Raw genomic sequence first — 20763 nt, forward strand, 5'->3', positions numbered from 1 at the left:
ACTCTGCTCTAGAGATGAAACACAGAATTTTTTCAAGCTGCTTCAGGCCTCCAATAAGCAGGCAGTGGTTACACACCAGGCAATGAAATCCATCTCCCACCTAAAGATAATCACAAACATCCAGGCCACTGTAGAATTTGAACTTGCTGCCTGTTGGTTGGACAGCAGGTAAACCACTTGGCCTACAAAGTGGTTAGCATACCAATGCAAAATAGATGCAGAAGAATTTTTGCAATACATGTAAGTAAATAACATGTAAGTAAGGAGTCAACAATGGAGGTTGTGTAACAGTATGGATAATAAAGGATGTGAAAATCAGTGAGGACCAGATTTTTTGCTTAGAGAGTGGTGAATGAATGAATGGAAGAGGAGTGCCAAAGAGCTCATTTGAGGCTATTTGGTGTGAGATTGAGATTGGCAGAACAAAACATACAGTTGGATGCTGCTATAGACCAGGTGATGGAATAGATGGTGGAGATAGTATGCATAAACAAATTAATGAAATGAGTAGAAGGAGGGAAATTATTATGGGAGATTTCAACTATGGTAACATTGATTGGAAGAATGAGAGGACACATTTGAGGAAGGAACTGGATTTTATTCAATTATTAAGGGATAACTATCTGAGACAGCATGTAATTGAAAATACTAGGGGTTTGAGAGTGCTGGACCTGGTAATAGCATCTGAGAATTTGACTGTAATGAATATGACCATGTTTCCACCTATTCGTGAGAGAGTGATCATAGGGTCTTGACCTAGGAGGCGGCTAAAGGTGTGGAATTTTCGATTAAGACAGGGTATATGTGGAATTACCATGCTGACAAGTATGACAAGCTTAGGAGATTGCTTGGTTCAGTGCCATGGCATGTAAAACTGCAAGGCCTGGATGTCGATAGAGCATGGGAAGTGGTCGAGGAGCATTTACAGGAGATTATGGCTGCTTGTATACCTAGGGTCCGAATAGTAAAACAAGTAGGGGTTAAATGGATGAATAACACCATTAAGCTTGAGCTGCAAAAAAAGAAACAACTTTGGAGGGAATTGAAAGAGAAAGGTGACCTGCAGGAACACAAACGGTATAAAGCACAGGCCAGAAGGGTAATGAGTGTGGTAAGAAAAGCTAAAGCAGATTATGAAAGGAAACTAGCTATGCAAGCTACAGAGAATCCCAAATAGTTCTTTCAATATGCTGCAAGCAAAAAAAAAAACTATACATGGCAGAATGATTTTAAGGAATGCCGATGTTAGGGAGGTCACTGAATCAGTCAATATAGTGGAATTACTGAGTGAGCACTGTGCAATAGTATATCATTCAGGTGGTGACATTGAAAGAATGAAGGAACCATTAGTTTATACGGGAATTCTGATGAATGAAGTGGAGGTGAATAGTCTATTACAGAACCTTAATGTGAATACATCTGTGGGACTGGATGGTATAACGGCACGGGTCTTACATGAAGTGGCTAAAGAATTATCAGTGCCCTTGACCATGTTGTTTAATCTGAGTCTTGGGTCTGGTTTAGTCCCGAAGGTGTGGAAAGAGGGGAAACTAGTTCCACTGTATAAAGGAGGATCCAAGACTACTGTTGCAAATTACCGACCCATCAGCATATCAGGAGTCGTTGTCAAGGTCTTGGAGAAAGTAGTCAAGGGAAAAATACAGGAATGGATTGATGAAAATGAAATACTGTACAGGGGACAGCATGGCTTTGTGAAGGGTAGATTGTGCCTCAGTAACTTACTCAAGTTTTATAAAACAGTGACGGCTGAACTGGATTAGGGTAATGGGTTTACAGTGATACTGCTGGACTTGGCCAAGGCCTTTGACAGGATACCACATGGAATTCTAATCCATAAACTGCAACATATAGGAATGGATATAGGGTTGGTGAGATGGATAGGTGGGTGGTTGATGGAGAGATATCAGAGAGTAGTTTATTCAGGAGTAGAGTCCAAAAGACGGCCTGTGACTAGTGGTGTGCCGCAGGGTTCTGTTCTTGGACCACTGCTATTTAATTTGTTCATTAACGATATAGGGAAGGATCTAAGAGAAACAGTTCATTTGTTTACTGATGATGCAAAGTTGGGTAGGGCAATAGTGAATGCAGAAGATGTCAAAATCTTAATGATTTGGATAGATTGGAGTTCTGGGCTAAGGAGAATGGATGTCAATTTAATGTGACAAAATGTAAGGTTATGCATTTTGGAGTGAAAAGATTAGCAGCAGTATACCACACTGGTGGAACTGTACTCCAGGAGATTGATGAGGCCAGACTTGGGAATGTTGGTGGATAGGGAGACGAAGTTTAGGGGGCACATTGGCTAAATTAGCTCATCAAATTACTGTTCCTCTGTACAAGCCTTGATAAGACCTCATCTTGATTATTGTGCCCAGATCTGGTCACCTAGGCTTCTTCTTGATGGGGAGGAGGTTGAGCGGATCCAGAGGCGAGTGACCAAGATGATAGCACGTCTATGGAATGAACCTTATGAGAATAGGTTGAAGATTTGTGGGTTGCAGAAATTGGTTGATAGGTGGAAAAGGGGAGATATGATTGAGACATTCAAATTGCTGAAGGGTTTCTATAGGATTATTCAAAGAATATTTTTGAGATCAGGACTGGTGGTGGGAGAACTAGGGGACATTTATGGAAGCTAGGCAAGAGTGTGGTTAGCAAGGGTGTTAGAGCTAGGTTCTTTACATTTAGAGTGGTAAATGAGTGGAATAAGCTGCCAGAGTCTGTTGTGGGTGCTATGACAGTGAATGTGTTCAAGGCAAGGTATGATAGATACTGTGAGAATGCCGAATAGTTGTGTGGACATGATGTTTAGGGTCTCCCTCGATGAGTCTAAGGACTCCCTGGAGTCGCCCGTAATAATAATAATAATATTAAAGTTAGTCATCAATACTTTGTCAATGAATGAGTTTAAGAAGGAAGATAAGTATTGTGCAAATAATGGTTAATGTAACCTCCTTCAATTAGTCTTCAGACTCTATGAAGATGCCTATATAATAACAACAAATATCAGAAGTTTCTATCTATATATGCCAAGTTTCTTAAACTAAAGATACTGTAACACAACTGTAAATTTTATTTTCATTTTTTTCTCTGAAGCTTTGAATAAAGTATAAACCTGATAAAGCAAGCTAGTCAGACTTAAAAATGTAATGTTTCTTGTAATATGTTAGAAATTAATTATCTTAAGTATCTAAAATAGTTAACTGAGAAATGGAATAACATTAAAGAACTAACAATTTTTATTTTTTACCTTTTTTTATATAAAAAAAGTACTCATTTTTTTAAAAAACTATTCATTAAACAAAAATCTCTCAATGTTAATTTAAAACATAGAAGCATAAAACTGGGTTTTAATTGGTCAGAGATTTCTACAGAGATGTAGCCTACTAGTTTTGCCGACTTGACTGTTGGCGTCGTCTGGGCACACAAAAAGCAACAAAACAGCTTAAAACAGAACAGAAACAAACTAAGGTATCAGGTTAAAACATAAACAAATGCTAAATATTATCAAAATTCAAATCAAATATTACACCAAATGCATGGAGCATGTATGTTAGCAGTCATTGTTATACAGGTGTGTGTTCTATAATTAGCTGCAAAGTTGAACTCTGATGTGTTGAGTGATCTTATAAGCGTTTTCTAGATGTCACCAAGGGTCATGCAGCTTCTTTGATGTTACGGGTATGAAAATCTTCTAAGTATGGCATAGTACTTTTATCCCATTCAATGTTGTGATTGGTATTAGAAAAATGGAGAGCTAAACTGGAATTGTCTTTTCTGTTGTTGTTAACATACCCAACGTGTTCTTTTTGTTTTATCTCTAAACTTCCAGAAGTTTGCCCTATGTAATTTAAACTGCAAGAGCAAGGAATGTTGTATACTCCAGGATGTTTATAAAAAGCAATCTTTGACCTTTGGTGACCGTAACAAGTTGCGAACTGTCTTTATTGGTTTGAAGGCCACTCAGATCTCGTAAGGTCTTAGCAGGTTTGCAATTTTCTAAACTGTGCCAGATGAAGCCAACAGTCAAGTCGGTGAAACTAGTAGGCTACATCACTTTAGAAATCTCCAACCAATTAAACCCAGTTTTATATGTTTCTTTGTATAATTAACAAGAACATTAAATTATTACAATGATCCCCAGTACTGGGCTAATTTTAGAGCTCAATGAATATAAAGTTTACAAAATTACCATACAATTAAAATTACAATCTACAATAATAACTTTAAACTTACTGTTGAGTAAGATGAAGTAAATAATGATTATCTGCCAAGGAAAAATTTCTGCAAATGAAAAAATCAGATTAAAAAAAAAAAAAAAAAGCTGATTAGGTCTGTTTGGTTGGATGGGTGGACGGCATTTCTGCTGTTCTTTAATGTGCTCAAAGGTTTATAACGATGAGATTTATGTAAAATAAATTAAAATAAACACACAAATTGGAAAAAAGATTTCAGCTTTAAGTGGAATATCATTTCTTAAATTCAAATAAATTCCAAAGCATTTAAATTATGAGTCACATTGCAGAAACAGAGTTTCGATCCTGCATACTGAGAACATAATCGAACAAGTTGGGAATGGGTGTAGTGATTCACAGAAGTCAAGAAATATATGATAGACATATCATCTATTCTCAGTCTATGTCATGTAATAAATTGAATAAGAAAATTGAAAATGCTACCAGTTGTGAGATGCGGTTAGTGATAAACTTTCTAAAGGTCAAAAATATTCACCTGGCTGAAATTTATTGGCAACCTAGTGAAGGGAGAATGAATATGCAATGAATATGTGAAAACAGAAAGGTTACTATTTCTAAGTAAAACAGTCCCTACATGTTTCTTATTCTTTTCTACAGAAAACCATGATGGGGTACAGGATAGGTACTGAAAAATGTTCACTGATGATTACAAAAGAAAATGAATGGTAGAAGCACTAAACTTTTTAAAAAGCCATATCACAATGAAGGTGATGAATTTTTTATACCAGTGTGATAAGAGATGAAACCTGGATTTCTAATTTGACACCAAGGAGTAAGTATGAGGGTGGTTTGAAAAGTTCTTGGCCTAACAATGAAAAAACAAATTTATAATTTCAAAATTATTTTTGTTTTTCAACATAATCTCCCTTAAGACTAATACATTTATTCCAATGTTGCTCCAGCATCATTATCCCATCCCTGTAGTGGTTCTCAGTAAAATCTGCAAAATACCCCTCTACAGCTGCAATCACCTCTTGATTCGAAGAAAAATGCCGACCAATGAGGAAGAGTTTTAGTTTTAGGAAGAGATAGAAGTCAGAGAGAGCCAAATCTGGGGAATAGGGTAAATGTTCCAACAATTCATAGTGAAGATTCCTTAATTTTCCCATTGCCAAAACACCTTTATGGGCAGGTGCATTGTCGTGATGAAAGATGATTTTTTTCTTCTGCAAACAGGATCTTTTCTCATGAATTTTTTCATCTAGTCTGGTTAAAAGATTGGAATAATATTCCCTGGTTATTATTTTACCCTTCTCAAAATAATTAATAAACAAAATTCCTTTAGCATCACAAAACACCAATGCCATGACCTTGTCTTCTTTGGTTCTGAACAACTGGCTTCTGTCCACTGTTTTGACTGCTGTTTGGATTCTTGTGTGTAATGGTGAATCCAAGTCTCATCCATAGTAATAAATCGATGCACAAAATCAGTTTTATTCTTGTTAAAACTTCCAAGCACTGTTCAGAGATTACACTGGCCAACAAAAAAATTTTTTTTTTCTGCTGATTATGATCTGACACTTGTTTTTTACTAATTTCGGTGCGCCGATTTCAAATATCAAACCCATGTTTCTCAATCACATCAGGTTTTCCTCTCTGCATTTTCTTTTTGCTAATTTGTAAGTTTTTGATAGTTTTAAGGAGGCAGTACTATTTAGAGGATCAAAAAAATCGATTTTTTAATATTATTTTCTGAAAGTATGTACTTTTAAAAATCTGTTCCTAACTTTTTATCAAGAAATTCGAAAAATTCCCGAAGATATAGCCTATTATTCAAAGCGGTGCGCAAATCAGAATCGGAGCGCTCACCACTCTTGCTTGTTAGTAAACGAATAAATGCGTAAGAACCTGCAACAGCACGTACTGGCGCTTTGAATGCGAGAGAGAGGCCGATAACCGACCTAATACATTTAGGTGATGAAAAGTAGGTGATGACAACTGCCTAAAACAAATGAATGCTATATGTGTCATATCATAGCGGACAAAGAACGATCGAAATCAGTCAATCGTTAATCGATCGTGAAAGTATGATGAGCACTTATAACGTTTTAATAAAGTCTCTGGTTTTTTTTTGTCTTGTTAATTGCATGTTAGTCGGCAGTGAAGAAAATACATCATGTCTACTACTCGAAATTGTGTGAATAGTGTAGATTTCTTCTGCTACATTTGTGGCAGCTTTACTGTTCCCAGTGAAAGGACAAATATCACTGATTTCGTTAAGAAAGTGTACTTTGCATACTTTGACGTAAAAATTGCAGATCAGGACAAGTCATGGGCTCCAAATAAAGTGTATAAGTCATGTGTAGAAAATTTATGACAGTGGAGCAAGGGAAAAATGCCAAAAATTAGCTTTTGGCATTCCAATGATTTGGCGTGAGCCGAAAAATCATGTAGATGATTGCTATTTTTGTTTAGTTCAGACTTCTGGTTATAATAAGAAGAATAAGAAAAAAATTGTGTATCCAAATCTCGACTCAGCAATTCGGCCAGTTGCTAATTCCAATGAAATAGCCATGCCAATTTATAAAGGACTTCCTTTACTTGAGAACGAGCATGATCGGGATATGCCAGATGTTCTTGAGAAGCAAGACCCGGATGTTGATTTAGACAATGAAAATTTAATTTCTAGTTCTGGACCGCAACGTTTTACTCAAGTCATGGGCTCCAAATTGAATGACTTAGTAAGAGATTTGGGCCTATCAAAGGAATCATAGGAATTGTTAGCTTCAAGATTAAATGAAAAAAACTTACTGGAGCAAGATACGAAGATAACTTTTCATCGTAGCAGGGAAAGTAATCTTGTACAATGTGTTTAAACACGAGTGTGGGTTTGTTTACTATAACAATGTGTCAGGTTTACTAACTGAAATGAGTGTTGTGTGGCGTTTATTTATCGACAGTTCAAGCAGAAGTCTCAAGTGTGTCTTACATTCCCATTGTGTAATGGGAATGTATATGGCTCAATTCCTATTGGCTATTCAGTCCACTTAAAGGAAATATATGAGGACATTAAAAAGGTTCTGAAGTTATTAAAATATACAGACCATAACTGGATCATCTGTGTGGATCTTAAAATGGTGAACTTTTTACTTGGCTTTCAAAGAGGATATACAAAGTTTCCGTGTTTTCTATGCTTCTGGGATAGTCGAGCTAGAAAACAACACTGGAGTCAGACACACTGGCCTCTTAGAATATCCTTAAATGTTGGAGAACAAAATGTTATAAATCAACCTTTACACATCAAACTAGGTCTTATGAAGCAGTATGTTAAAGCTTTAGATTTACAAGGTGACTGTTTCCAATACATATGTGAAAAATTTCCACAACTTGGTTATGAAAAAATTAAAGCCGGTGTATTTGATGGACCGCAAATTAGAACTTTAATGAGAGACCCAAATTTCATCAACTCTATGAACGAAATTGAGAAAGAGGCCTGGACTTCATTTACAATGGTTGCGAATAATTTTCTTGGAAACAAAAAAGCGTGCAATTTCGAAGATCTAGTGGAAACAATGCTTGAAAATTTCCAGCACCTAGGTTGCAACATGAGCATAAAGCTTCATTTCCTATACAGTCATCTTGATAGATTTCCCGAGAATTTAGGTGCTGTAAGCGATGAACAAGGCGAAAGATTTCATCAAGATTTAAAAACTATGGAAGATCGGTACCAAGGAAAATGGGATTCTCACATCATGGCCGAATACTGTTGGAGTATTCAAAGGGATTGCCAAAACAGAACACACAGCAGAAATTGCTACAAACAAAAATTTATTCCCTGAAACTCATGTGTAAGTAAAATTGTTATTTTTTTTTATAAATATTCTTGTAATTTTTAATGAATATTGTTAAGTAGTTATGTATCTAATTATCGGCCTCTCTTGCATTCAAAGCGCCAGTACGTGCCGTTGCAGGTTCTTACACATTTATTCGTTTACTAACAAGCGAGAGCGGTGAACGCTCCGATTCTGATCTGCGCACTGCTTTGAATAATAGGCTATATCTTCGGGAATTTTTCGAATTTCTTGATAAAAAGTTAGGAACAGATTTTTAAAAGTACATACTTTCAGAAAATAATATTAAAAAATCGATGTTTTTGATCCTCTAAATAGTACTACCTCCTTAAAAATATCAAAAACTTACAAATTAGCAAAAAGAAAATGCCATAGAGGAAAAACCTGATGTGATAGAGAAAAATGGGTTTGATATTTGAAATCAGCACACCCAAATTAGTAAAAAAACAAGTCTCATATAAAAGTCAACAAAAATTGTGTTGGACAGTGTTATCACGCGAGAGCATTTTTGATCTGCTGTGAGCAAGTGTGACATCCATCTTGCGCAAAGCTTTTTCATTTGCAATTCTTCATGCAAAATATATCCTACACGTTCTTTTGAAATGCATAGTCTCAGCAATTTCATGCACTTTGACTCGCTGGTAATCCAATACCATATCATGCACTTGATCAATGATTTCTGGTGTTGTTACACTTTTTGGACGCCCTTCATGAAAATCATCTTCAAGGCTGGTACGGTCATGTTTAAACTCGGCAGCCCATTTCTTAATTGTTGAAAATGAAGGAGAAGAGAGCCCATAAACTTTTATGAACTTCGAATGAATTTCTTTTGGCGCTAAACCTTCTTTTACAAAGAATTTTATAACTGCACGATACTCAATTTTATCCATTTCAAAGGACAACACCTTTGCTTCAGACAGCTGTATAAAACAAACTACTTGATAGAATGACTTGCAATTTCACATGAATGCTTATGACAGACGTACCAACTTAGAAAAAAAATTTTGCTGATAGTGTTGCCATCTATGGTCGAGGCCAAGAACTTTTCAGACCACCCTCATAGCAATCAATGCAATTGTAGGAAGGTAGATTTCCAAAGGCAAAAAATTCAAGCAAATGCTTTTCTCCAGGATGATTATTGTGTACAGTGTTTAGGGCAGATATGATGTACTCACTGACTTTGTGCCTCAAAGAACCATAAATGTAGATTTTGTACCAAATTTAAATATCTTTACATGATTTTGTTTATGGAAGATTTTACTGTTAGTGTCCAGGCAATTAAAATTGGAATAAAGTGTAAACAAATATTGTTATGTTGATAAAATGATGTCTATAAAAATTATATTCTGTTGTAAGGAAAAAAAAAAAGAAAAGAATACAGCAGAACTACTGGTAGTTTCATTATTTACATTATTTGGCACAGTGCAACATGATAATGTTGTAACTGTATAACATATTCAACAATTGGCACAAGTTGTCAGGATTTAAATACATTAAACATCTCTACCATTTGCATCAGAGAACCCTAAAAATATTGCAGCAGTCCATTTGAAACAAAAGATGAGGCTTTCCCAGCTCTGGAGTAGTTTTGATTCATAGCAATGCACAGCACAATTGCTTGAACAATTCAACTAGGAAGTCTTCCAATACTCACATTAAAGCAATGATCCAGTGCCTTCCATTTTTTTTTTTCCACTCAAAGAATTTTTAGCAGTTGAACAACTTAGCAGCAATGATGGCATAAAGGTAGCCATGAATGAATGGGTCAAAATGCTGGTGACAAACTACTTTGATGAGGAGGATACAAATTGCATCCTGATATGACAAATGTCTCAACATAGAGGATAAATATGTGGAAGGGTAGCTGACAGTTTGCATAAACTTGTACAAAAAAAAGTAATATTGAAAATGTTATTTCATTCATTTACAACCAATCAGAACTTAGTTTCTGGACATGTCTCATATTTTGGATTTATGTGTGCTGAAATGTGGAACAATCATTTAAATGTTTGTAAAAACAATATAGAATTAGCTTACAACAGAAGGGCCATCAAAGTGTTGTCGCTTTAGCAACTCCCAATATTCTCTTGGATTATACTTTGCAGTCAGCTCTGGGGAAGCATAATACTCCAGATATTTATTATAGAGAGTTCCAACCTGTTATTAAGATGAAATTAGAATGGCATTATCAAATTCCTTAACATATCAAACTGGATAAATAATCAAAATCATTAATCAATATTACTATGATAAAATGTGCATCTAAATGAATTATATCACTGTTATAATTATATCCTTGTACCTATGGGCAAACATATAATAACCAGAATGCTACAAATGTAATAATCATCTATATTAAAAGTTATTTAAGTATTAATAAGAATTAAAGATCCCCCCCCCTCCAAAAATTATAAAAACAGCCATTTTTATTAAGATTCTTTTCCAGGCATTCATTGGGAATGGATTTCATCCTCTATTCTCCAAGATGAATTTCAACCTGATCTCTGACAGTTTGTCCATAATGAAGAATACTACAAGAATAAAGCACTTGGATAGAATTGAAATGGTAACTTATTTTTGTTAGAGTGGAGAAAGGATACTTTCTTTCTAAGCCTCTGTTACCTGTTCCTTTAACGTAAGCTACAGAGATTCGGTGAATACTGAGACTCACTACAGTCAGAATCTATGGACCCAGAAACAATGCACAGTTATTTCACAATGAGATTCTCATTACATCATCAGTGAAAGAGACACACAGTTAAGCTTAAATTGCAAACAGAACAAACTTATATAACATAACAATCAGCTATCATTTCATGGCTAGTGCTGATACTAAAATATTATAAGTGTTCACTATTAGATTCTCCCAAACACAAAATTACAATTTATATTAGCTGACATGATTTAAGATAATTTCACAAACTTTCAGTAAATCAAATGCATTGCTCCTATTTAAATGAGTGGTGATGTAAGTCTCTGTATCTCAGTATGAAAGAACCTTTATAAGGATTTTCCCAATGAAGATGAACTACCTGGTTTCACACAAAGGTGGCAGGCATTTTTTCCTCAGAAACTTGGGTTTTTCATCTTGAGAGAAAAATAAAACTAATTAGAGTATCCACATAAATGGCAGACATAACAGGCTATGGAATAATATTAACTGCCTTATCACAGCATTAATTATGTTTATACAATTGAATGAATAATGCCATCTCCTATCGAAGGAAAAGGCAGACCTCTTGGAATCAGCTTTTTTTCTCCAACTCTTGGACAACCAAGGCAAATCACTTCCCATAATTCCACAAACTACACACTGCATGCCTCCTCTGGACTTTTGCCAAAAGGACATCAGAAAACTCTCACTAAACCTTGATACTAATAAGGCTCCTAGTCCAGATGGTATTCCTGCAGTTGTGCTCAAGATGTGCTCCAGAATTGGCACCCATCCTATATCATTTTTATAAACTTTCATATTTTACTGGCATCTACCCAACAACATGGAAGCAAGCCCACATCTAGCCCGTATACAAAAAGGAAAACAAAAGTCAGCCATCTAATTATCATCCCACTGCTCTCACCTCCGTACAAAAGTGACGGAGAGGGTTATCAACAACCAGCTTCTTCATTACCTGGAGACTGATCAGTTAATTAGCAATCACCAATATGGATTCTGCCATTCTTGTTCTACAGCTGACCTCCTAGCTAATCTCACCTACCTTTGGACTCAGGTCATGGTAAGATTTGGAAAAACTGTTATCACTCTAGATATTTCTAAGGTATTTATTTGATCGTGTCTGGCACTAAGGCCTTCTGAACAAACTGATATCTTACGGCTTCCCTTTTACACTCTGTGATTGGATTGCCAGCTTCCTAGCTGATCATTCATAGTGGATAGCTTCCTCTCATCAGATTTCCCCATCAATGCTGGAGTGCCTCAGGGTTCTGTGCTCTCACCCATGCTCTTTCTTGTTTACATCAATGACCTCTTTCTCTAACTTCAAATCCTATTCACAGCTTCACCAATGTCAGTCCTCCTCATCATTCGATAAACTCTGCAGTACCCTAATCTTAGATACCTCAAGATCTTCCATAACCAGTGACTTGAACACTGATCTCCTCAACATCCTGAAATGGGGGTGAAGACAACTTAGTAAATATCAATGCCAGAAAACTCAAGTCTGTCTTATTACCTGCAAAAAAAAAAAAAATCCTACCTCATCCCCCCTCTCACTTTTGATAATATTCCAGTTTCTTTTCAAGGTCAACTTTCTCTTCTTGTGTTGACTGTCACATCAGGTTTATCCAAGCACGAACATAGTACTCACATAGCATCCTAAGCCTACAAAAAGCCTGTTCTAAACATTACTTCTCTTCCTCTCAACTCCTAACACCCTATAGGTTTCAGATCCATCCAACTTTAGAGTATTGTTCCCACATTTGGGGTGGAGCACCCAAGACCTCTCTAAGAATTCTTGACAATATTCAGAAGAGTGCAATCCACTTAATAAGAACAATTCCTTCACAGACTCCCTTCAGTCACTTTATCATACGTGCTCTGCTTCAGTGCAGTGTCTTTTCTATGGGTACTATTATTATTATTATTATTATGAGCAATTCCAAGGAGTCCTTAGACTAATCGAGGAAGGCTCTAAACATGTCAAGAACTATTTAGCATTTGCACGGTATCTATCATACTTTGCTTTGAACTCATTCACAGTCATGGCACCCACAACAGACTCTGGCAGCTTATTCCACTCATTCACACTCTCCAAGTACTATAGGTACTTTTCTACAGGCACTGCTCATCTGAATTGGCTGCTACCATTCCTCCACTTTCTTCTAACTATACTAACCACAGAAGAACTAGAGCAGCCACTGGCCAACACCAATACACTGTTCAGCTCAAACACACCAAACTAAGGTGTGTTCAAGCTTTTATAAATCTTGTGACTTTTCACATGTGGGTTCAACATAAAACAAATAAATAAATAAATACAAGTCAAGCTGCTTCAATATGACAAGCCACTGAGCCTAAACATATGGGGAAAATCAAAATTTTTCGGGGGACAAAAGGACAATTCAGAAGCATTATCATCCTAATTTTAAACTGAAGATGGCCTTAGACTACCAAAAAATTTGAAAAACGTTTATCCAAAATTGTGTCAATTCTTTAGCTTTAAACTGCATATACACAGTAGACTATAGATAACATGATCATAATGGTATGATGCACTACAACAAACTATGGAGAAGTCCTGGCCTAAGTCCATAGAACCACTGCTATTTTAAGCTTACTACTGCAAACAGTGAAAGCTCAAAGCTTTTATAATACCAAGCTGAGCTTCCTTGCAAATAATGTTACAATCCACATGGGGAAATTATCATTGACTGAGCACTGTGTACATATTTTTACCTTAATCTACCCAGAACTATAGTAGCATACAATATCTGTATTGGCATTGCAATAGATGTGAAAGGAGGTTGCACTGTTTTAGAGGGGAATGAAACTTTGCAAGGAGTGCCCTGGTGTTGTACCACCTTACCCCAGTCCTGAAGATACTTTCAGGCACAAACTTTATTTGCTCACACTTGGATAAAGGATTAAACTATATTTATTATACTCTAACCAAGTGAAAAATAAACTTTCAACATCTTTCTCTAAATCCAGAGTAATTTATTAAAAAAGGGTGGCACACCATTTGGCAACTCCTATAGGTAGAGATGACCTGCTAATGCTTCTGCCTGGTATCTCCACTTGGGCCTAGCTCCCACTGAAGAGACCTCAATAAAGGTCGAAACTAGTCTGGGTTGTGGCCCTTCCCTTAATGCATAACATTAAACATATCCGCAAGGAGATGTGTTTTGCATTATGGGAGATACTGAGATAGGAGTGTTGGTAGCTTGCTCCACCTTTGCAAGGAGTGCCCTGGGGTTGTACCACCTTACCCCAGTCCTGATACTTTCAGGCGCAAACTTTGTTTGCTCACACTTGGATAAAGGATTAAACTAAATTTATTAGACTTCTACATTACTTCAACCTTGGTATCACTTGAAAAGCTGCTGCAGCTTTGTATGAAGAATGTTTTTGATTTGAGTGGTGATTAGCGAGTTTTAGATTTTGTGAATCTTCTTCGATAGCAGAATACAAGGTAAGACTTTGACTTTTGATGCAATTTTCCGGCCCTTGCCCGTTCTCTTCACCATTATAAATATTTCTCAGGTAAGCATATTTGAACACTTTTAAACATGAATGAACAGTTTAAGTCCCGACAACTTTGTCCAATCTCTGGATAAGAAGCTGCCACTCGACCTCCTCAAAAAACTGTTGAAGAAATTTGAGGTAGAGTGGCCAGGGTTTCTAAATCTATATTCAGCAACAGATGACTCCACAGAAGGGGACAACTCAACACCAGGGGAAGAAGGGAAGATGAACCTGATAATCTCTGCTCCCACACCAAAAGATGATACAGAAACCCATGCTCGGAAAAAGCGTAAAACCGTGGAGACTCGGGTAAATGAGGGGATGGAAGAAGAGGCCCCCAACACTGACCTCCCCATACCCAACAATGAAAAAGTTCCTCCAAATTGTACTATGGGAAAAAGAACGATGGATGGCCCTCAGGCCTATTATGCAAAACCACCAAATTGCCTATTCATGGGCCAAAAGCGTAGACGATTGAGTTAAAATCCAGCCTGCCACAGTAGGCGACTACAATCACCTCACAAAAATCATGGATGAGTTAGATATTAAATATCATACTTACTCACTGAAGTTGGAGAAAAACCTAAAAGTTGTACTCAGGGTAGTAAGAGAAAACATCTGCACAGATGAAATAACTGAAGACCTCTGCCTCCACGATCTCCCACCTGTCAAGGTCAGCAGAATGTTATGGGCCGACAAGAGTCCAATGCCCCTAGTACTCATAGAGATACCCAACACACACACAAGAACATATACAACATAACAACGATCTGTGGTCTGAAAATCAAAACTGAACCACTAAGGAAAAGAGCCTCGTCAGGCCAGTGCCACAGATGTCAGAAGTACGGACACGCACAGAAACTCATGCAGAGCAGACTACAAATGTCTTAAATGTAGGCAAAACCACCCCACAGGCATCAGAGTCGACGGCTCCTCAGTTGCCTGACACCCAACAATAGACAACAAAATACCAGCTCTCACAAATGGAAAATATCAACAGTCTGGAAAGCCACCGTCAAAGCAGGACATACGCCTAAGTAGCCCACTCATCCAAAGATATCCAGCAGGACCAAATTCTTCCAAACATGACAACAGCCATCACAGCCTCATTGGCAAACATGCTTCAAGACTTCAGTAAGTCAAACCCTTCACCAACTCCACAAAAAGATTTCTAAAAGAAACTCAAACCATCTTATCAATGCTTGTTAATGAACAAAACTAGATTACTCCCAGACTCACTACAGATCGCCGCTTGGAACACCAATGGCCTAAAAATCAAGACACTGGAGCTTCCAGAATTCTCACAGATACAACCCTGACATCATCCTAATTAATGTAACTCATCTAAGACCAGCAGACAATCCAAAACTGAGAGGCTACACACTGTATAGAAATGACCGACTGGACTACAGAGGCGGTGGTACAGCCATATTTATCAGGAACTGCATCAAGCACAATAAAATACTCACCACCCCACCTAGAACTCACCGGTGTCGTCGAAGTCCACACAAACTCAACTGGAAGACTTGCCAACTGGAAGAATCTATGCCGCCTACAACTCCCCCACCCCGGCTGACCCTGCTACTTTCTGACTTAAATGCTGTACGGGGCATAAATTAATCCATCATCGTCACTGGGGACTTTAAACTCCAAACATCTCTCCTGGAACAGCAGAACCACAAATAAAAATGGCCATATCCTCTTCAGCTACACAGGATTAAACAACGCTGTCGTAACAGGACCCACCAAACCAACCCACCACAGCCCAACTGGCACAGCCAGTATCCTAGACATCATTGGTCCGGTTCCACATATAAAAGCCAAGGAAGAAATAGACACGGCAATAAAGAACCTCACCAATCAAATCAATAAAGTCATAACAGCAGCCACAGTATCCACGATTACCCACAAACAAAACCATCTCCCGGAAAAAAAACATGGACTTAATAAGGGAAAAAAACAGACAAAGAAAAAGATACCACAACACTCGTGCTCTCCAGGACAAAACAGCCCTCAACAGATTAAACAAATCTGTCCAAGAAGCTCCAGAACCACAGGAATCAACAATGGTACAACAAGCTCACCTCCACAGCAGATCATTCCATATGGAAATTCCTGAACAACCTCAGGAACAAGCGCAAATCCCTCTCCCCTCTCTAAGCAGAACAGCACCTTGCATACACAGATGCTGACAAAGCAGAAGCCATAGCAAGAAACCTAAACATCAGCCAGGTATACAAGATTCATCGTAAAGTCAGGTTCACGGTAAATCGTCCCAATGACAATCCAAGCCCTATAATGCCTACCTCACCTACCGAAATAATCGGCATCATCAACCATCTCAATGATCAAAAAAAGCCCCAGGTCCCAATGGCATCACTAACAAAGTCATCAAAGCACTACCACGCAAAGCCATAGCACATCTGGCAAACATCATAAACTCCATCCTCAAATGGCAGCACTTCCCCCAGTCATGGAAAATAGCTGACATCATCCCAATTCACAAACCAGACAAAGACCCACACCTACCTGAAAATTACCGTCCCATCAGCCTGCTATCCAACTTAGGGAAAATAGCAGAGAAAATCAACCTCATCAGATTCCAAGATCATGTCAACCAACTAAATATCATTCCACAAGAACAATTTGGCTTCCATCAAAATCACAGCACCATCCAACAGATCCATAGACTGGCAGAATACATCACCACAGGATTTAACTGGAATCAGCACACTGGAGCCGTCTTCCTAGACATCTCAAAGGCCTTCGATTAGATCTGGCACCAAGGCCTCCTCTACAAACTTATCGCAAACCTTCCACTTGATAAATTTAAAGTTGCAAGGGAAGGGAAACACAGCCTTACAATTACTAGAGGAAGTCCTTACCTTTGAACAGAAACTAAGAGTGTTTTTTGAAGATGTTACTGAAGAAAAATTTATATATTTTGAAAATCTAAAAAATTATAGATTGAATTTAAATAAAGAAAAAGTTGATTGCAAAATATTCGCTGAAATGATTACTGTAATTTTAGATTCATTTACAAGCAGATTTCAGGATTTTATAAAACATCAAAAGTTGATGAAATTTATATAACATCCATTAAATTGCAATTTAAAATCAATAGATATTGAAGCTTTTCCCAGAATATCAATTGCAGAACTACAAATGGAGCTTCTGGAAATTCAGAATAGAAGCATCTGAGTACAAAAACTTCAGAAATAGCACAAATTAAAGAAGATGAGGAAACTATGGAAGAAATACCACACAAAATTATATTTAAATGGTGGAATTCTTTCCCAACTAATTATTCAAATGCAAGGCGACTTGCTTTTGGGGTTTTGATTCTTTTTGGTTCAACGTACAATTGCAAACAATTTTTCTCTTCAATGAATTACATTAAAAATAAGTATAGGAACAAATTGACTGATGAAAGTTTGAAAGCTGAATTACTATTAAAGTGCATGACATACAATCCAGATTTAAGTAAATTGGCTGAGAAGATGCAAAATCAAAAGCCTCATTAGTGAATTTTAAATTAAAACAATCAAATATCTATTAAAATACATAATATTGTATTTTTGTTTGGACTAATTCTTTTTGCAATACAAATTTTGACTTTTTTGCAATATTATACTTACTTAAACATGTTTTGTGATTAAAAACTTAATGTTGTTTTATTTATTGAACATATAAAAAATTTATATGCAAACATAAAAGTGGTATTTGATATCTGGAAGTACTGAATTAAAAACAAATTTACCTATGTTTGAACTAACTGCAACTTTGAGTCACCAGGAAAAATCGAATTGAAGCTGCAGCTCCCAAATTTTGTTTTAATTAATTTTTTGGTGGAATGGCTCTTTTGATTCAAAAAGGTTCCCAACCCCTGACCTAGACCTTGGTTCCTCTAGGTCTTTTTCCTGGCATCTTAGCATCAACATCTGGTTTGATAACGTTTCCTTTTCCATTCTGTTTAAGTAACCACACCCCGTGAGATTAGCTCTGCTCACAAAGCTACATTGTGATTGGTTGGTGAATTTAGAGTTCTTGCAAAGTTGGTGCCAAAATGATGGCAAAATAGTGTTTTTACCCTAGAAAATTAGCATTTTATAGTATATTAGTGAAGATTTTTGTGCTTTTAGTGTATTAAAACATTTTTGTTAAGATACTGCAAGAATAAATATAGTTTAAAATGGTGCCAAAAATGCACATGAAACATAACGCTAAGAAGAGCAGTAAAGTCAAGAACAAGAAGGATTGCCCGGCTAAGCAGGTTATTGAAAATATTGAGGAGATTAGTGAAAATGAATTAACCTCCAAAATAGTGAAATTAAAGCAGATTATCAGAGAGATGATCTGGGAATTACAGAAAGTCAAGAGGCATCTGAATAAACATTGGAAAAGAAAATTAAGCAGCAAAATAAGAAACAACAAAGCACAGAATCAGTTAAGTCAGTAAGTAACAAAAATCAGGTAAGTAACATTGTAAAAAGAAGGATGTTATTTGGTATGGCAACACTATCATAAAGCATGCTGTTGATGAGCGGGTTATAACTTCAAATTTATGCTGGGCAATCAGACGAATTTACATTGAAGCCAATACCAGCCAGCTTGACAGCAAACGGTTCCATATCAGATTCCATCGTCCTTTGCAAAGGAGTGGATCAAGGTGTCCTTCGAGTCAACTACTTTTCCCATCTGGTATTAGTACAGTTTTTGATATGGGTGGACAATACCACTACCCAATTTACCACTCGGCTTAATCCCAAGGACAGATCCTATAAATATCCTAGGAATGCCATTCCTGGAAACTCCAATATTGACAGCAAAAATTTTGACCAGCAAGAGCAAAATCACTTTGCATGAATGGGGCATTAGTCTTCTCTCCTTTTCAGCAAGAGCCACTATTATCAAAACTGTGGTCATCCCCACATTACTACATGTCATCCATCTTACAGATATCACAGGAAATATGGAAGCAGATCTGTACAAAAACCTGTACTTCAATTCTTTTGGAATCGATGCAAGTAAGTAGTGGAGCTTCAACATCTTTTTCTACCTCGTTCACAAAATGGATTTGACTTTATTATGTGGTTTAATGGAATAAATACAGCACATATAAAATTCTTATCTCCACTCATCTAAGTAACTGTTTAGTCAAGTACTTCCTAGGATATTCTCCATCTCACTTCAGTATAAGTAACCACAATGGAGCATGAGTAGAAGTTATCCCCAAATGCTATTGGACTATCCCATCTCATTATACAAACATCAGTCAAAAGAATAAATCTGTTATCTCTAAAATCCAAACAATTGTACTCACAAATCTTCCAACTTAATAACCACCCAGCACTGAACTTGAATAAGCTGACAGTAGAGGAAATTGTATATCTACAGTTTTCTCCACCAATCACTAGCAAAATCATAATCATCATCTTTTTAATTATAGAATTCTCAAGTACCATTTATGGAGAATCAAGAAATGAGATGCAAAAAATCCAGCAAGCAAGTTATATTCTATGATAATTGGAGATTTCTACAGCTCAACCTTAAAATTTCTACCTTTATAACTGTCTCCATTTTGGGCAATTCTGAATTCTTAAAGTATTGGTGCATGCCACCTATACTATTTAGGCTAAGAAATGACAGAATTCAAATTTGTCTGATACTTCCATTTGTTTATCTTTAGTAACTTCACAACTAGCAAGTAATCCAATGAATAATGTAAAGTCGCTAAAGGGGGGTTTTGGGCAGAGAAGGCCAAAACAAAGCAGTCTCAAAGGAGGGGGAGGCTCCCACATAGGTATGGACTTCACCCCCCTTCTTTCCCTCATTCTTTCTGGTTTTCAGGAGCAGCACTGCAGACCATGGCAATTCAGATATCAAGATGTTGGAATGAATCTATGACACTGATACTTTGTAACTGTGGCCTCAGTTTAGGCCTATGATATTCTTTTGAACAAACTGAATAATTGCCTTATCTTTGAAGAGAAATAGTCAGTTCAAAACAGTTGTCAGGTCAGCGAAACCTTTATCAAATGCAATGCACTGATTAAAGGTGAATATATAAACACCTGAGCAGCACTCATGTGTTTAAGCAGTGTAAGCTAAGGCAACTCCAATGCCAAGCATTGTATTCCCATAAGCTCTCTGGTCAAAATTTCAAAACTTCCAGTGTTTCTACATATACTCTGTTATGTTTGCAAATTTCATCATAACTCCAACATCGGAGTAGCACTTATATTAAAAGTTGGTGAGTATACTTGAAGGATAATTAAAGCAAGATTAAAAACATAGATCACTGACTATTATTCAAGTATACTCACCAACTTTGACATCATCAGAAGAAGCCATTGAGGAGTTCTATATAGATTTGCAAAAAGCAGTACAGCAGACATCAAGTCAAGATCTCCTAATTGTAATGGGGGAATGCAAAAGTAGGCAAAGACTGGGATACCTGGCCAAGAGTAATCGGAAAGTTCGGTTATGGAGA

At 36.9% G+C, this 20763-nt stretch overlaps 1 protein-coding gene across 1 annotated transcript in view; it reads right to left on the minus strand.

Moving 5' to 3' along the window:
• The window catches only part of PolrMT (mitochondrial RNA polymerase), a 603530-nt gene that overhangs the window by 394839 nt on the left and 187928 nt on the right, over positions 1-20763 (minus strand). The window contains exon 12 of the mRNA XM_090391417.1: positions 10106-10225. Coding sequence (XP_090247543.1) covers positions 10106-10225 — 120 coding nt within the window. The remainder of the gene's footprint in view (positions 1-10105; positions 10226-20763) is intronic.

The sequence above is a fragment of the Typopeltis vanoorti genome, chromosome 4 (assembly GCF_054136105.1).
Source record: "Typopeltis vanoorti isolate ZY-2024b chromosome 4, IOZ_Tvanoo_1.0, whole genome shotgun sequence".
Classification (NCBI taxonomy): domain Eukaryota; kingdom Metazoa; phylum Arthropoda; class Arachnida; order Uropygi; family Thelyphonidae; genus Typopeltis; species Typopeltis vanoorti.